Below are 19,115 nucleotides of genomic sequence, written 5' to 3'. Positions count from 1 at the left end.
TTACTGGTGGTAGGTGGGCAGTAATGACACAGATAGTTCATTCATATAAGCAAACTGGTAAATAAAGATTATTGTAGATTTTGCTAAGTGCTATAAAGGATATAAACATTATGGAGAGAGGGAAAAGCATGAATAACTGGGGGAGGTTGTTAAGACTATATTCGGGATAAATTAATTTCAAGAGGTGACAATTGAGGTGATACTTAGAAAATGAGAAAGAGCCAGCCATGTGAAAAGCTTAAGGAATAACGTTTCAGGGAGATGAAGTACCAAGTGCAAAGTCTGAGGTGAAAAAAGTGCTTCCCCACAGATAAGGGGGTAAAAAAGCTGTGGTACATTTACTCTGCCATAAAAGGAAGAAAATTTTACCTTTGCAACAGCATGAAAGGACCTAGAGAACATTATGCTAAGTAAAATAATACAGTCAGAGAAAGACAAGTGCCATATGATTTCACTCATGGAATTTAATGAACAAACTGAACTACCAAGCAAAATAGAGACAAACTCATAGATAGAGACCAAGCAAATGGCTCTAGTGGGTGGCGGAGGGGTGGGGGGTGGGGGTGGGGAGGGAAGTGATGTGAACCAAAGAGAAAAAAAGGTTAGAGAACTCATGGACATGGACAACAGTGTGGTTGTTGGGGGCGGGGGTAGGAGAGGGGATTGGAGGTGGAAGAGGTCATAGAGGGGATAAATGGTGATGGAAATTTTTTTTTTAAATTAAAAGCAATGGGAGGCCAATGAAGGATTCTAACCGGAGGAGTGAACTATACCTTAGCTTAGAAGGTTGATATATGCTTTGCTTAAACACATTTTATGGCAATTGCATTATTTTTCATTGAAATATTTTGTTTGCTTTTAAAATCAGTGGTAAACTTTTTATTCCTATGACCTGCACTGTATATTTATTAAGAAAAGAAACTGGACTGCCTAAATATCAGCAAATGAAAAATGTATGGAATTTGGGTTCAATGTAACTAAAAATATCAGTGTCTTTTAGTGAAATTTGACTAACAGAAAAAATACCTATCTTCTATTGCAATAATCCCCTTCTAGAATCTTGATACTCATAATCATATACAATTGTTTGTGTTGCTCAGCCAGATGTCACTGTCATATGGCTGCATTAGATTACAATACCTAATAAAGTTCATTTATGTATGCTCGGATAAAATTTGAGATTTAGTTAATGCTTGAATGATTTTAACAGTCGGTTACAGTGCCCACTACCCTTGAACCTGTTCTTTTTTATACCTTTGCCTATTCCTGAGATGGTTATATTTCAGGCTCACATTTTACCTATAAATTTGAGAATTCTTCATCTGATACTCTAATGAATGAAATATATGTTTGACCTTTTGATTTGTCTCTTATCTTTACTGTCTTTTAGGAAGATGATTAGATGTAGTTCATGTGCTAATGCCTCAACTATTTGATTCAGCCTAAAGATGGATCAAATTTTCATCTAGTTTAAATATAATTCAGAGATGGAAAGAATAATTTTCATGACTTATCAGAGAAATAATTTGCCATCATGGTTCCTTTTTCTTCACCATTTTATCCTTCTTATTCACTACTACCTGATCTTTTCATGGATAGAAATTTATCTCTTATTGCCCTGGATTTCAGCTTAGGGACTGAGTGCTCATTTTGAAAGGGTAAGCTAGGCATCTAAATTTTAGAATTTGACCATATTGGGAACCATTAATCATGTAGAAACTTTTACAAAGCTATATGTATTTAGTTAAGTTTGGGTCCTCAGGGACACATGAAAATTTGAATATTAGAACACTGGGAGAGTTGAGAGAGAATAAAGGATTACAACTATGGAAGAATGTTAAAGAGTGAATGAGGTTTTTTTATTTCATGCAGAGGGGCCAACTGTGACTTAAACATCTTTATAATCATGAATATGTTAAATAATGTTGAAAGAATTTCCTTTGTCTCTAAAGAGGTCAGAAAAAGGATAATAGATGTAAACTTAAAGCAGTGATGATTGGGGTTATAGGATATGTTTTTTGGCTTTAAGGAAACTTATTGCTAGCATTTGTTGACATTAAGTAGGGAACAACTCAATAATCAGAGTCTATGGTTAGCTTTGTGTTAGTAATCTGTGGTCAATGGATCAGTACCCTCTTTACTGCTGTAAATCAGTCTGATGGGGTTAGGGGTGTGTGCAGGGGTGGCATAACTTAGGTTCTTGCTCTGTCTGTAAATTGTGGGGCCATTATCATGATCAGTTAGAATAGATGCTTTAACCATTCAGAATCATGTAGGTAGAGGGAGAGCACTTTATATAGAGTACAGTCAAGTTCAATTAAGCTCTTGCTAGGGCTGCTTAACACTAAGTATCCCGGTGCTTTATAGCTTAAATTAAATATTGTGAGCAACTTACTTTCCAATTTCTAATTTGATTTAGTAGGAATGGTGAGTCTAAGAAAGTCCTCACTAACTGATAATTGCTAATAAATAACTAATAAATGAAGTTGTAATCTTTTTTTACAGCCCTGTAGGTGGGAATGATTGGAAGCTGTTTTACAAAGTTGCCCACCACAGTGTAGTTAAGGCTTTTCTGTGTTTGTTTATTTTAGTTATGAATTTGGATTTTAGAGTTAGTAATTCTTTGGGTTCCATTGCTTTTTTTTGAACTAGTATTGGAAATTCTTTTCATCATTATTTCCCATGCTTTCAGGTGTAATAAACCTTATCAGCACTGTCTGTCGTATAGTAAAGCGATCTTAACTGCAGGGATGGAGTGAGTGAAGTGTGTATGATGTCTTCATCTTCCCCTGACCCCACTCCCCAACCGAGATTCCAACGCTCTTCCTCTCTATACCATATATACCTGTTACAGGCCACACCATACTTTACTTTCTTTTTCTCTAAGAATACTATTTGTCTTCCTGTCTCTACTTTCCAATTATTACTCCCTTTTCTGTATATTTGAATGCCATCCATTCTTCACTAACATACAAACTTCCAGTGTTTTATTTTTTGGGGTGCTTACTTCTGACTTTTTCAGCTGTTGCTTATTTGTTACATCTAGAATAAAGATATATTACAAAACTTTATTATATTAATAAAATAATAATAAATTAATTATATAAATCTTGATTTGTTAGCTACATTCTAATTATTATGAAGGTAGGGATTCTCTCATACTTCATGTATCCTCCAAGTGCTAAGCACATAATAAGAACTCAGTATTTATTAGTAGTATATTTGTAGGTAGGAAAAGTGGTGGATTAAGTGGTCTTTGAATTTAAATATGAGTATTTTTTCTGATTTCCTTTGAGATTAAATTTTGACAATGTAAAATATATTCTCGAATAACTGAGGTCTGTGTTCACACTTTATTTTTGGAAAGGATGCTCAATCACCTGCAGGTTCTTTGAATAGGAGCAAGTGTTCATAATGTGTGACCTTACAGGATTTTAAATATTATAATTACAACCAAGCTCTGAAAAATAACTTGTGTGTGAAGATGGAGGGACAGTTGGGCTTTAAATTATTGAAAAATTGCAAACCAACACCACAGTGGTTGCTGTTTTAATATACAAAATACAAATAATAAGATAATATTCCTATTTTTTCAAATCGAATTATATTACTCTGAGTTAAAAAAAAACAGTTGGCTTCTGCATATACAAGTTCAGAGGATAATGTTAGGCATAAATGGTGAAACACAATTTATTACATATAGATCAGAGTTAAGTCTCATTTCTGTAATGCAGTAACTATTGACTTAATCCCTATGAGCCTTAGTTTCTTCTTATGAAATAGAAACAATAATAACCTATCTCAAAAGGTTAGAGGGAGGGTTAGAAAAAAATAGACCATCTAATGCATCAAGCACTTTACCGAGTACCTAACACACAAATTGTCTCCTCTACTTTTCTCCCCTCCCCCCTTATTTTAGATACACATTATTTAATTGAAATTCTTAAAAGTTTTTGCTCTTGTACCAGAGACATTTTGATATTTGTAAGAAAGTTACTAATTATAACAGTGATCCTGTGGGAAATTAGAGTTTGAAAAAGAGGTTGTCAATAATGCAACATGAATATTTTTTCAAAGAATTTATGATTTTTTTCCTTCACTTCAAAGTAGTACATTTGAAAAAATAATTAATATTAAGCTTAAAAAATAAATGAAGACTTGTTGCTAGTTTGAGGTATCATATAATTTTCTGAAATCAGTCAAAAGATCTCTAGGTGAATGAGAAAATAAAATTTGCCATCTTTACAAGGGCAATAGTTTTATAGTAAAACTATTTTAACCAGGCTCTTTGAGGAATGCAGTTTTCTGGCTAAAAATTCCTTTTGTTTCAACCCTTTACATAAATGTTTCACTTTCCTGCCTTAGAGAAATATATGTATAGAATATCATAGCTTCTTTATTTGTAGACTGAGGGTCTTTCATTGCTCATTCTAAATAACAATGATGTGGTATGGCAGTGTGGATGGCCTTGTTATGAGTAGGGTCAGATTAGGCTAAAAGTAATCCAGGGCATACTATGAAAAGTTACCAGCCCTCCTGCACCTCCCTCCTTCCCCAACTCCCTAATATCATTGTTGCTTTACTTTTTATATACCACTTTTTTTCAGACATTTTCTAACAAATTGCAGTCTGCTTTCTTAAAACTTAAAATTTATTAAAGGAGACTCCGGAGATTATTTAGCCAGCATCTTCATTTTATAGATGAATAACCTGAAGTATAGGTTAATCGATCTGCTCAAGGATGCAAAACAGATTCATTAACAGAAACAAAGATGTAGGTTTCCTCATTAAACTGACACTTCAATAGTGTCCCATATTTGGTGGTTATCTTTGATCTTCTTTGAAACAGGTAGATCGACACTTGAGAAAGCTGGATCAGGAACTCGCTAAGTTTAAAATGGAGCTGGAAGCTGATAATGCTGGAATTACAGAAATATTAGAGAGGCGTAAGTAAAACTTAACATTTTCCATCAATGTTGGACAGTATGTGTGCAAGTCACTGAGGAGACACTGGGCCCACAGAGACTTCTCAGATCCTGCGCTCGGTGGATGGTGGCAACCGGGTTGGAGAGCTTGGACCTTGGCAGTTGAAACTGTTTGGGTCATGGAAATGGAGAGAGATAACATACAATATTCTCACTGGCTATGAAAATAATATGTTAAGTCATTCCATTTTTTAATATGCATATGTGCTAGTGAGCTGAATGGTAAGAGCAGAGATTTAAAGAAAAATAACCATCTAGAAACAAGTCTACCATTTGTCATTAAATGTATTGACTTTGCCCTGCCCGCTTAGGCTTTGTATAAATTGTAAGCTTTGAAGAAGGTTATTATTTCTCCTTAAGAATCGTTTTAAGGCTTTTCCTCAACTGTGTCAATAAGAAAAATTTTAATAGGTTCCACAGTCCTGTCTCTTTCCTCTAAACTTTCTCGGATCAGCGAGAAGCCATTTTAGCATTTCTTTGCAAGGGTCATTTTGATCTCTTGCTCTGGTTACCCTTATAACTTATTAGGTTTAACTAAGGAGACTTCCCAAAAGTGGAGACATAAGCTTTGTTTCTTTAACTAATTTAGCATTTATTCCAACCTAAATAGGTGATGTCCATAAAAGCATATAGTGTGGTGTTAAGCCCAGAGTAGACACCAGCTAAATGTTAGTGAGCCAAATCAGTATTGTGGCTGATTTTTACTAGAATCTAGTAAAGGGCTCAAACATCTTTTTTACTTGGTGCATTTCCGTGGCAAGAACATGTACATATTTCTACACACACATACCCGAAAAATTTACTTGCAGTGTTAGGTTATGTATCTCTGTTGATATACTCTGTTAATATACTTTTGTCAACTAGAGAGCAGCCAGGTATGAATCCATAGCTGCATTTTGTATTCAAAAGTAGATCCATCAATTTAAATGACCATTTAATTGATTTGTGATATTTTTATTCCAGGGGAACCCTATCTGATAATAATAAGTATTTTGAGACAAAATAAGATGTCCTTTAGCTGCTTTGATTTTTTGTTTGTTTTTTTGACATGCTGTAACAGCAATTCATGCCTATTCAGTACTGCAGGAAGGGTCATGAAGCATCCTCTTAAGGACACAGACAAATGAAGCTAAATTGGATCAAGATACAGAAACTGAACCACCTATGCCCTGCCACAATTTCATCTCAAGGGATCACAATAAACCCAGAACATTTATTTAAAAGTATTGTAAAGCTTGGCAGTAGATTCTATGCTTCACTTTTCACAAGCAAAATCCCTTTACTATCTTAGGTCATTTTAATGATCAAAGAATTTCCTTTTGTATAGTAATGTCCCGTTGCTTAATACTTTAGGATCTCCCATACCAAAGTCTTCAACTCAGTAAAACTGGGTTGAGTTATAATATCCATTCATCCACTTACTAGTATTTGGTACCTATTGTTGTGCATTCCCTTAATCGAAATTAGCATGCCTTACCCGTTTTGTACTTAAGGTGAATATTGAGAAATGGATTACTTATTGTTTACAGAAAGTATGAAATTGATTCAGGGTGAAATTGACAGTGGTGACCTAATGTGTTTGACTAAAGTGACACAGGCATGTACATCAGAGTTTGTTAGTCCTCTGCTGGGTAAGGGTACACAGTACCTGTAGTTGATTGACATGTCAAGTTCTGTGGTGACAGTTAATGACAGTGAATCTCTCTGTCTTTTTTTTTCTTTTTTTTCAGGATCTTTGGAATTAGATACTCCTTCCCAGCCAGTGAACAATCACCATGCTCATTCACATACTCCAGTGGAAAGTAAGTTTGGTTTATTAGTACAAATAAAATTAAATACAATTAAAAGCTGATATTACCTGTATATTTTTTATTAGATCTACAAAACTGATTGAGACATAAGTATCTTTCCCTTCCTTTTATTTTGTTAGATATATATTTGTCATTGCAATTATTGGTAGACTTTTCTTCACTTGGGAAAAGCATCTTTGATTTGGGAACAGGGATCTGTTTTTCCCTGGAATCCATAGAGGAAGACTATGTGGTACTAATAGCAGCATATACTTCCTACACACAAATACCTGAGGCAAACAACAAAGTACTCCATGGCGGGCTCTTTGTCTTTTTCATTCTTGCTTCTCCAGTGCTTAGTCTACTGCTTGGCAGAAATAACGTTTCACCTAGTGACTAAGTGAATGGTTAGTCAGTTGTCTTGATGACTATCTGCATTTTTTGACAAATCAATTTGACATGATAGAAGGGTTTATTGAAAATTTATCTAAATTGTAGATAATGTTTTCAAAACAGAATTTCCCTCTTGCTACATGTGAACCCATGGTGCATTAATGGATTAACTTCAATACTTTCCTACTAAAAAATTTTTTTAAATGTCTAAGAAATTTGCTCTTGATAAAACATGTGACATAGAGTTCTGTTTGTCCTGTCTTATAAGAAAACATAATGTTCTGTATTTCATGAGGAACTCAGGTCATAAACTGTACCAGTTTACAATTAAATGCAAGTATTATGCAATATCCATAGTTCTCTAAAGTTAAAAAACACATGGATTCTTTATATGCAGAAAGGAAGTATAATCCTACTTCTCACCATACGACAGCAGACCATATTCCTGAAAAGAAGTTTAAATCTGAAGCTCTTCTATCTACCCTAACATCCGATGCCTCTAAGGAAAATACACTAGGTAAGTTTATTCTTAAATGTGATTGGTTGTTTTTGCTTGTTCATGTTAAAATAAGGGAAAATGAAAGCATTCAGGATTAATGAATATACAGATTCTTTACCTGGTTAATTTCTACATAAGGAGAAAGAAGAAAAAGAAAAAATATGATAATTTTATAGAAACATGAAAATTTTAAAGTAATGATTATATCTGTAGTGAGAAATAATGTATTTTAAACACACTAACATTATGTTCTCTCTGACCATTTCTATTTATTCTTTAATTCTACACAGGTTGTCGAAATAATAATTCTACGGCCTCATCCAACAATGCTTACAATGTGAATTCCTCCCAACCTCTGGCATCCTATAATATTGGCTCATTATCTTCGGGAACTGGTGCAGGGGCAATTACCATGGCAGCTGCTCAGGCAGTTCAAGCTACAGCTCAGGTAAAAATGGAAAAGGTTTGGGAACATGGTGTTTTGTTTTGTTCGAAATATTGGCAAATTCTAGTAGAAACAACTAGGTGTGAACAAGAAGTTTTCTTAATTGCATAGGTTCGTTTTTAAATCATAGTTTTATGATATCTGATATTTATTTAAAGAAATGAACATGTAGAAATTACTTGCTCGATAATGAAAAGTAAAAAATAGATTCATATAATCTCATGCAGATTCCTTCTCACAATAATTATTCATGATGTCCATGTTCTTGACTATAGCACCTGCTAGGACAATACTTGGTTCTATCTACCCATTCCAGCGCGTTCTCCGTAGCCTCAGAACATAGGTTGCCTTGATTTTAAATTCTTTGCATAAAATAGCTTAAAATTACAATGATGAAAATGGTTTAAACAAAATAAAGTAGTATTGGTTAAACCAAAGTAATGTAACTAGTAACACTTGAGAAAGAAAATCTACATATTTATGTATATTAATACTATCAATGAATGTCTATTCAAGATGAAAGAGGGCCGAAGGACATCAAGTTTAAAAGCCAGTTATGAAGCATTTAAAAATAATGACTTTCAGCTGGGAAAAGAATTTTCAATGCCCAGGGAAACAGCTGGCTTTTCGTCATCTTCAGCGCTCATGACTACATTGACACAGAATGCCAGTTCATCAGCCGCAGACTCACGGAGTGGGAGAAAGAGCAAGTAAGTCTGATTGCTCCGGGAGCCCTGCCCCTTTCCCAAGTGTGCAGCTGGCGGGGCACCCACTGGCTTCCAGGTCAAACAGGCAGCAGAGGGATCAGGATGCTTGGAGAGGTGAAAGACATGACATTGTCATTCACACTGTCATACTTTGGAGAGGTAAAGTCTTTAAAAAGGGTTAAGAGTCTTTAATATTTCTAGTCTTAAATTGGGTATATTAATTATTTCTGTTTACTTTTATTCGTTAGGATAAACCATTTTATGAAACTTCATTTATAACCTCTTATTTTAGGTAAATTAATACATAAAATACAAATTATATGCTGGGAATTTTAAATAAGATTCTTCATTTTGATTAAGAACAAGGTGTCTTAATTCTTGGTCCTATGTCCCCAAAATTGAAATTATGAAAATATCCCTAGATTTTGTATATTACACTCTTAGGATGATTATATTAACTTTAAATATGAAAATAATGGTACTTAGCAATGTCTGTCCTAAGTACCTGCATATGTTAGGTGTTCACACATAATGAAAGTTCAAATGCAAGGTCAACAGAATTAGTTACCTAATAATCCTATATAATAAAGAGGTGATATTCAAATTGACCATCACTCCAACACACAAGATGGCCACTCCCATGTGGACACAAGATGGCCACCACAAGATGGCCAGGAGGAGAGGGCAGTTGGGGGCGATCAGGCCAGCAGGTGAGGGCAGTTGGGGGGGACCAGGCCTGCAGGGGAGGGCAGTTGAGGGTGACCAGGCCTGCAAGGGAGGACAGTTGTGGGTGATCAGGCCTGCAGGGGAAAGCAGTTAGGGATGACCGGGCCAGCAGAGGAAGGCAGTTGGGGGGGACCAGGCCTGTAGGGGAGAGCTGTTGGGGGGACCAGGCCTGCAGGGGAGGGCAGTTGGGGGCAACCAGGCCAGCAGGGAAGGGCAGTTAGGGGCGACGAGGCTGGCAAGGGAGGGCAGTTAGGGGTGACCAGGCCAGCAGGGGAGGGCAGTTAGGGGCAATCAGGCCGGCAGGGGAGCAGTTAGGCATTGATCAGGCAGGGGAGTGGTTAGGGGGTGATCAGGCTGGCAGGCAGAAGCAGTTAGGGGCAATCAAGCAGGTAGGCAAGCAAGCGGTTCGGAGCCAGCAGTCCTGAATTGTAAGAGGGATGTCCAACTGCCCAGTGGGATCGGGCCTAAATGGGCAGTTGGACGTCCCTTGAGGGGTCCCAGATTGGAGAGGGTGCAGCCTATGCTGAGGGACAAACACCCCTGCCCCGTGCACGAATTTCGTGCACCAGGCCTCTAGTTGTATTATATTTTTTTAATGTAGTCTATTTTTGTAAGTCCCTGAAAGAGTGATCAGTGTAGAATTATCACAAAAGTGCTAAGTATTTTAAAAATTAATTCATCTTAATGACCCCAGTTTATTATAACTGCTGATAATAAATTTTTGTACTTTTAAAATTGAATTAGCATGCAGATAATGGTAAGTTACTTGTGAATTTTAAAACTTTTGGTTTCCTGTCCTACACAGGTAAGTATTCACACATTGGTTGATGATCATGATCATTTTTACCAAATGCTTTTTTAAAAAATACGTTTTTAAATTTTTTTTTGAGAGAGAGGAAGGGAGAGAGAAACATTGATCAGCTGCCTTCTTCACATCCCATACTGGGGATCAAGCCCGCAACCCGGACATGTACCTGATCAGGAATCGAATCAGTGACCACTTGGGAGGACACTCAACCACTGAACCACGCTGGCCAGGCTCACCAAATGCTTTTGCATACATCTTTGTATTTTAGATTTAGATGAAGACTATTCAGTGTGCTTAAAAATACAAAGAATATCTGTAAGGGAGCCATAACTAATACTAATTCTTAATTTGCACTCGCTTGCTTTTTTCTCGATTCCTTTATTCTAATGCTAACCGTGTCGAGTCACACTCGACATCCGAGTGCAAAAGGTTAAAGATATTGCCTACAATTTAAGTCAATGTAAATAGTAACTGATTAAAAAATTATTTTAAAAACTTTGAAATATTTTGAAAAAATTTCCTTTTGAATACCTTTATTCTCCAGATAACAAAAAAATTTTAAAGAAAAATAAACCATTATGAAAAATGTTGCTCTTTGTTCTAAACAACTATACTTTTAAATCTATTTATCAGATTAATTTGGTCTTAAACATTAATTCATATATTTTATTTCATGCCACTTTTATTTAGTAGTTATTCTCAGGTAACTTCTGGATGCTTAGCAAATAAAACTGATGCTGTTTTTTCAGAAACAACAACAAGTCTTCAAGCCAGCAGTCCTCCTCTTCCTCCTCCTCCTCTTCCTTGTCATCGTGTTCTTCATCATCAACTGTTGTACAAGAAATCTCTCAACAAACAACAGTCGTACCAGAATCAGATTCAAATAGTCAGGTTGATTGGACTTATGACCCAAATGAACCACGATATTGCATCTGTAATCAGGTAAAAGTCTGGCATGTGTCTATAAAAGCATAATCTGAACAAACTAGGAAAAAACCATTTCATTTTTTTCAAGTGCTATTTTTACTCCAGTTAAAATACGCTTGCTTTTTTTATATATATATACAATTTTCTCTGGCTTTTTATAAAAATGACGTTTGTTGTAAATACAAAGAGTATAAAGAAACATGTAAGTTGTCCATAATCTCAGCCCTCAGATGTAACCTGTAATTAAACATTTTGATGTACCACTACTACATATCCCACGGGCATATTGTCTTAGTCTGTTCATGTTGCCATAATAGTATTCCACGGGCTACGTGGTTTAAAGAGTAGAACTTTATTTCTCACAGTTCTGGAGACTGTGTAGTCCAAGATAAAGGTGCTGACTGATTTCATTCCTGGGTTAAGGAAAGGAAATCTTGTCTAAATCTTGGCAATAAAAGTAGGTTACCTACAAAAGAACAAAATCAGATTCACCCACAATTTCCCCTCCTTAACACTAAAAATCAGAAGTTGATGAAATACGTATGTAGAACTTGGAGGGAAAAATTTGAGTGTTCCCCCAAAAACTGTTACCCAGAGTAAACTCATTGTTCATGTCCATAGAATCTGAAAGTATGCCATCTAGTTACCTTTTCTGGAAAATTATTCAGTCCATTGAGAATTTCATTGAATTCAGGACTTACGAAGTTGTGCTATAAAGTGCTAGCAGTGAACAGCAAAAAGGAAAATGAGAAAGGACATATAATAGGTAATAAGTTTAGAAGTTTCAATGAAATGGACTATTGACTGCTAAAATGTAGATGACCTAACGTGACCCAAGAAAAAATAAAAACCTAAGTAGATAAGTAACCAAAAAAGAAACTTAAGGTCTTTAATAAAGGAACCACCCACAAAGATGACTCCCACAGAGCAGGTTCTTTCAGACCTTCAAAGGGCATAAAATTTCTGTGTGTCTCCCCCTATGCCTCCATAAAGTCTTTTGGAAAAAATATGTAAATATATAAATGTATGTACCCTGTTTCTTAATGCAAGTATATATTCAGTGTATTTCTATTTTCTAATAGTATCATAAACAGTTAATTTGGATTTAGATGCTTGTTCAGTAGTCATAATAAGATTTTTCCTTTAACCAGGTATCCTATGGTGAGATGGTGGGCTGTGATAACCAAGATGTAAGTATCACATTTTTCTATTCAGGAATGAAAAAAAGCACATTATTACTTGAATATTTTTATTTATTGTGTCTTTCAGTCTAAGAAAACAGTTTGCAGTTTATGTTAATTCTGTCATATTTGTGCTAGAATATTCCTCTCCAAAATAGGATAATCTCTTAATGTGTTCCCTGTTTTAACTTTTAAAGCTAATTTTATGGTTTTATGCAAATTGTATTTCTCAAAAAGATGTTACCTTGTATGAAAATTAGAAACACCCCCCCCCCCTTTGCTAAAGAATATTGTGTTTGCTAGAATCCAATTCACTAATCACAGTGAAGAATTGGAACTTGAAAACAATACATTCTTTCGAAGTATGATGAAGGGTGGGGATGTTGAGGATCTAATGTGAGATTATTTTCCTCCCATTAGTGTAGTATGTCCTGTTGTACTCTGCAGGTGTCAGCTGATATATAAAAAAATCACTTATATAAAAATGGAGTCTTGAAATTACTCTTCTTTTGAAAGCTTAATTTTCATTAGAGATAAGCTTTATTGAGTGCTGAGAATATGTCTGTTTAGTAATTTTCACTCCCTCTTTACTTTCATATAACTCTTTTGTCCATCTTTTACTCCAGAGGGGTAACCACTCTGAATTCTATAGAAATCCTACTCAGGAATGTTATCCTAAGAGATTTAAATTTGTAAACAATGTGAAGATTGAGCAGGGTTGGCTAGGTACCTTGAAATTTGGACTTTCTCTGACCCGACAGGGTCCCCAAAACATGTTCGCACAGAAAGAGAAAGACCCTCCTTCCACTCCCCTCTTTAGACTCACTTGTGGGCTGCTTGTAATTATTGTAAAACAGTATTGCCCAAACAATTAAAGAACACCACTGGAAACTGTCTCCTGGGCTGTTAGTGTAAATGACAAATAAGATTTCTGTGATTACTCTATCATATTCTGACCTCTCTCATTCCCAGTTACACTCTTCTGAATGCTAAGATTTTCTATGGAAGTGTAGAACTGCCTGATATATTGCAGAGTACAACACTTTTCCTCTCTGTATAGCCAGGAATGGGTTTATCCAAAAGGGAAGGCCAGGGCATTTATGTCTTTAATTACAAGTAGCTTATTCCACTCCATGTGGGAGTGGATAAAGCTGAATCCTATATAATAATCCTATATAATAAAAGGCTAATGTGCAAATTGACTGAACTGCAGAACGACCGGTCCCTATGACGTGCACTGACCACCAGGAGGCAGATGCTCAATGCAGGAGCTGCCCCTGGTGGTCAGTGTGCTCCCTCAGGGTGAGCACTGCTCAGCCATAAATCCGCGGCAGTGCTAAGGATGTCAGTCGGATATCCCCTGAGGGCTCCCGGACTGCGAGAGGGTGCAGGCCAGGCTGAGAGACCACCCCCTCCCCCAGTGCACAAATCTCGTGCACCGGGCCTCTAATAATAAATAAAATCTTTAAAAATACATTTCCTTTTTACATAAGAGACCCATCTCACTTCTTATCTTTAAAAGTTGGTATCAACTTACTCTCCAAGAACATGAAAATTAGTAAATTTTAGTTCATTATTTAGAATTATGGGAATAGATTACACAAATCTCAGTTAACAAAGGTGCATAATTTTTCTGTGCCTCCATTTCCTCATCTCTGAAGCTTATCAGTTGGACCATGTGGTTTATAAATCAGGTCCTAGATCTAAATATTATGTTTCCATTAATCTAATATTCAGTGTAGTGGACATATTTTAATATACTCCCTACTCTTTAGAGGAACTGAAAACTTCTTTGCAATTTTGCTTTCCAGTGCCCTATAGAATGGTTCCATTACGGATGCGTTGGGTTGACAGAAGCACCAAAAGGGAAATGGTACTGTCCGCAGTGTACTGCTGCCATGAAGAGAAGAGGCAGTCGGCACAAATAAAGACGGTCGTTTCATTTGAGAAAGAGTAAGACTTCAACTAAACATTTTATATAGGACTTTACAAAGGAAGAAAAGAGAAAGAAGATACCGTGCATTTCCAGGCAACCACTTAAAAGGATTTACATAGGCAATCCTGTAAGATCTTGAACTTGAATTTTATGGGTTGTATTTTAATAATGTAAGTAAATTATTTATGCACTCCTGGTGTGCTATGAATATTATTCCAGTTAGCCTTGGATTCTTTCAGTGGCCAACATATGCAGACATTTGTATTCCTCAGCCGTTTTCACAAAGTAATGGGCATTCTATAATTTAGACTTTAAGAATTCCAACGATGAAGGTTTTAAGAAAAGTATTTTATATTCAACAGGTATGTTCTGCTGCATGTACTGCACTCCAGAGCTGTTATGTAATACTGTATATAAATGGTTAAAAAAAAAAAAAGGTAGTGCTTCTAAAAAGAATTTAAGATAATGGTTTTTTAAATGCCTTTCTAATAAGCTTTGTTTCTTTGTGAAACTACGTTCAGCAGGCTGAAGGAAGTGGTTCATGTGATAAAGTGAGCTGGTGTCCTCTAGAGTACCTGGGTACATAAACAGAAACTCCTGTAGGTAAAAGCTAATCTGTGCCATTAGTCTATATGTCTACATCCAGACCGAGTGCAGTTATGAGGGTGGGAGGGGAGGGACTGAAGGGGAAAGGGTATTAAAGGGATACATTTTTATACCAAATGTGTTTATTTTTTTGTGCAAGTAATCCTTAAAATTGGAATTGTATTAGGTGTTAAAATAAAGTTTTTAAAAAATTACTTGTATTTATACTTTACACACTTAATGAAAATTTCTCAATTCTAATTAAATTCCAATTTTCATAATCTAAAAAGGACCGAGGCCCGAGACACAGAAAGCTGTTTAATCTGTGATTTCTTTAATAATGCTTAGAATTTGTGATGTGAAAATAAGGGAAAGACATTTTTAATGTAAATTTGAAATGCAGATGTATTTTTTTAGATCATCTCTCTGGCTTTTCCTTCAGTTGGAAGGACATGAAAGAAGTCTAATTACAGCAGGTAAAATGAAAATAATGGTTATAGATATTTGACTTAAGGCAGTGTGGCCAATTTAAGTAAAGTAACCCCCTGAATTGGAGCTTAAAATTCAATTCTGTTTTTTATTTTACCATATACTAGTATGACAGTTAATTCAAATTTTTAATCACTCTGGGCCTTATTAAACCAGGGTGATGCTAGCTGTAGGAAGTCTCTAAAGCACTTCTATGGTTTTATTCTATAGGTGCTATTTAAATTATAAATTTTGCATACTATTGAGTCTGATCAGTAGAAAAATCCTTAAAGCTTTTAAAATATTTATTATGTCATATTTTTTATATCAAAACGTACTGGGTACATCAGATTTTTACTTTAATGAAAACTACTTATGAGCCTCTTAGAACTTATTCAGAAAACTGTGACGTCTATGCAATGCTACCCAAAGGGTTTGGGGTAGATCGGGGATTTCAAAGGTCTCTTCCAGCTTCCCAGTGCCACAGCTCTGAGCTGCTGCAGTCTGTTTTATAACGGGTCAGCCCATAAAGCTAAGTTAGGCTCATTGGTGGGTTACCGTGATTTCATAGTATCACTAGTATCACGATTTGGTGGTACTCAATATTTCATGAAAATTTTATAAATCTTTAAGAAATAATATATAACGTAGTATTCAACTAGCTTATCAGCATGTTGCCTGGAGATGCTTAGTGTTATTGTTTAATGTTCTAATTATATGTAATGATTTTTCCAAACTTATTTGTATTATAGGAATTGGTCCAAGGATAAAGCCTTATATTCAGCCTTATTTTAAGAGAAAGTTCCTTGTCAGAGTCAGGAACATCCCTATGTCCAGCTGCTACAGCCCTTTTCAGTATGTGAATTCCACTGCTTCCAAATCACTCCGAAACATTTTGACAAATCTTCAGCCCGAACATTGAATATTTTATGAAGTGTGTATAAAGAGTAAACCAAAACTTTGTGCAGTCATTTAATAATGGGTGGAACCTGTTAATATCTCAGATAGCCAGACATGGAACTACCTCATCAAAAATAATGTGGCCAACTATTAGTATTTGTTGTGACATTTACAAGGGGTATAATGAGCATTTTTGGTATTATAAAATACACATTCAAAATCTTTGTTGTGTACAAAATTCATGTAACAATTGGTGGCCTAAAAAAATTCAATTGTGGGTTCACAATTTATAGGTGGTGAAAATTGAGGCCTTACTGCTGTGGAGTGTATATTAAAATGTTCATGGTAACACACTTGAAGCAATAAATGGCTTAATTAAATGCCTAAATGAAGCTGAGTGTTTGATAAACATACAATCATTCTTTTTAAGGGCAATTAAATTTTTTTGCTCTTTTCTCCTTTAAAACAAATTCCACATATTTTAGATTTTTAACAACCTTAGGTTTATACAGCATTAGTGCCCTTTGTCCTTAGACCTCATAAATGGTCTTCTTGATCTAATGAATTAACTCAATGTCAGAAAAATAAAGGACCAGTATACTTGGTTTGGAAGGGATAAGATACTCTTTGCATGTGTAGACATTATAGAATGTAGACATTCAACTCTCACATGTTTAAAAAGAAATCTTTCAACAAATGGGCTTTAAGAGAAAAGATGCCCTAGAAAATGCTTATAATTTTACAAACATTAAGCACCTAAATGTTGAGAATACAGAAATGCAAGTGTGTGTGTGTTTGTGCATGTTCCTGTGGGAAGTGGGAAAGACAGACATGTCTACAAACAGTTGTGGTATTTTGATACATGCTATTGTGTATGGGTATACAAAGCACTCTGGGAACACTGGGAGACTTGACATAGGAGGTTTCATTTGAACTGATTCTTAAAGATGGATAGTGAAGAAGGTTTTCAAGGCAGAAGAGATTGTTCAACAGGCACATACATTCTGGGAATTTAAAAGTAGCCAGGAATGGGTGAACCTGGGATAGAGAGATGTGTCAGGCCAGAGAACGAAGCTGAGCAAGAGTCTATTCAGCAAGAACATTTTACACTGTGCCATGGAATTGTTGTTAATAGGAATAGTAGTGGCATTTGCTTATTGTTGGTTAAATACATTATATTGTTATTATGTAACAGTTTAGTAAAATAGCATTTTTTATGTTTGTATTGGTTTTTAGAGAGCAAGGAAGGAAGAAGGAGAGAAAAAAACATGAGTGTGACAGTGAAACATCGACGGGCTGCCTCCTGCACATTCCCTACGGGGAATTGAGCCCACAACCCGTGCATGTACCCTGATCGGGAATTGAACCGACAATCTCTTGGTGCACAGGATGGCACCCAACCGACTGAGCCACAGCGACCAGGGCAGCATTTTTTAAATTAAGATGATCAAATCAGCCCTGGCATTGGCCAGTGCACCAAGGGTCATGGGTTCCATTCCCGGTCAAGGGCACATACCTGGTTGCAGGCTTGTTCCCCGGCCCGGGTGGAGCTCATGTGGTAGGCAGCCTATTGATGTGTCTCTCAGATTGATGTTTTGCTCTCTGTCTCCCCACCCCCGCTTCACACTCTCTAAAAATCAATGGAAAAAACATCCTTGGGTGAGGATTAACAGCAACAACAAAATGATTATAAAATAGGCTGACAATAGTTGATTATCTAAACTTGGAAATATTTTAAAAATTCTATACTTAAGATTAACCTTTTCTCCCATATTTTTAAACACTACAAATTAGAATTGCTAGTCAAGATTTTTAGATTTCCTTTGTTAGATGATAAAATCTAAAATATTCAAGCAGATTGTGATTTCTGACCCAGGATCTTAATATTCATGATTTGATTCTACAGAGAAGTAAGTTAAAGTTATGAACTGACTTCAGTATTTTTTTATTTTAATTAAAGTGTGTCATAGGAAAGAGGCATATTCCCTCTGGCCATTTATATTTGAAGGTAGTAAGTCATGTATATCTTATAAGTCAATATCTTAATAAATTATTAGAGACTTCGATATATCAAAATGTTTTTTGAAATAAATTTAATTTATTAATAAATTCTCTAGAGCCATATGATTCAGTTTTTAGTTAAGTCATAGCCTCTTTTTATTTTCTTTACTGGTGGCAAAAGAGGCATTATAATCATTCATTTCCTGCTGTTTATTAACAGTTCAGAAGCCAGTGTGGTGAGTGTGGGGAATGTGTATGCTTGTGTGCATGTTGCTTATTCTCATGCCATTCCTCTTTGCCTACTCTAATGAATAAGAATGGTTTTCCTGCTCTAGCTGGTTTGGCTCAGTGGATAGAACGTCGGCCTGTGGACTGAAGAGTCCTAGGTTCAATTCCGGTCAAGGGCATATGCTTGGGTTGCAGGCTCGATCCCTAGTAGGGGGCATGCAGGAGGCAGCCAATCAATGATCCCCTTGCATCATTGATGTTTCTATCTTTCTCTCCCTTTCTATCTGAAATCAATAAAAGTATATTTGAAAAAGAACAAAAGAATAGTTTTCCTTAGGAAAGTGTAAGTGCTAGTCTCCAATGATGAACTAATTTAAAGCATTCACAAATTTAACATCATTTGCAGGGGAAAGCAATGGTCATATTTTGATTCTTTTTGCATTGTTAAATCTACCTTCATGTTGAAAATAAGAACAATTGTAATAGTTACCAAGTTAACTTTAAAAAGCTTTCTAGATCAAATGCAATACAAGGGG

General features: G+C 35.7%; 1 protein-coding gene across 6 annotated transcripts in view; it reads left to right on the top strand.

Moving 5' to 3' along the window:
* The window catches only part of ING3 (inhibitor of growth family member 3), a 36,332-nt gene extending 19,590 nt beyond the window's left edge, over nt 1–16,742 (top strand). For 2 of the 6 annotated variants that reach the window (XM_028134037.2, XM_008157585.3), the window contains 8 exons: nt 4,850–4,946; nt 6,716–6,787; nt 7,566–7,685; nt 7,958–8,115; nt 8,629–8,822; nt 11,103–11,295; nt 12,432–12,470; nt 14,273–15,057. In XM_028134037.2, coding sequence (XP_027989838.2) covers nt 4,850–4,946; nt 6,716–6,787; nt 7,566–7,685; nt 7,958–8,115; nt 8,629–8,822; nt 11,103–11,295; nt 12,432–12,470; nt 14,273–14,389 — 990 coding nt within the window. In that variant the 3' untranslated portion in view covers nt 14,390–15,057. Of the gene's footprint in view, nt 1–4,849; nt 4,947–6,715; nt 6,788–7,565; nt 7,686–7,957; nt 8,116–8,628; nt 8,823–11,102; nt 11,296–12,431; nt 12,471–14,272; nt 15,058–15,399 lie in introns of those variants that run through there. The other 4 variants (XR_008558182.1, XR_008558183.1, XR_008558181.1 and 1 more) reach the window with 4 other exon arrangements.
* Nucleotides 16,743–19,115: the final 2,373 nt, after the last annotated feature.

Source organism: Eptesicus fuscus, chromosome 14 (assembly GCF_027574615.1).
Source record: "Eptesicus fuscus isolate TK198812 chromosome 14, DD_ASM_mEF_20220401, whole genome shotgun sequence".
NCBI classification, from domain to species: Eukaryota; Metazoa; Chordata; class Mammalia; order Chiroptera; family Vespertilionidae; genus Eptesicus; species Eptesicus fuscus.
This window is presented reverse-complemented; position numbering and strand designations above follow the sequence as displayed.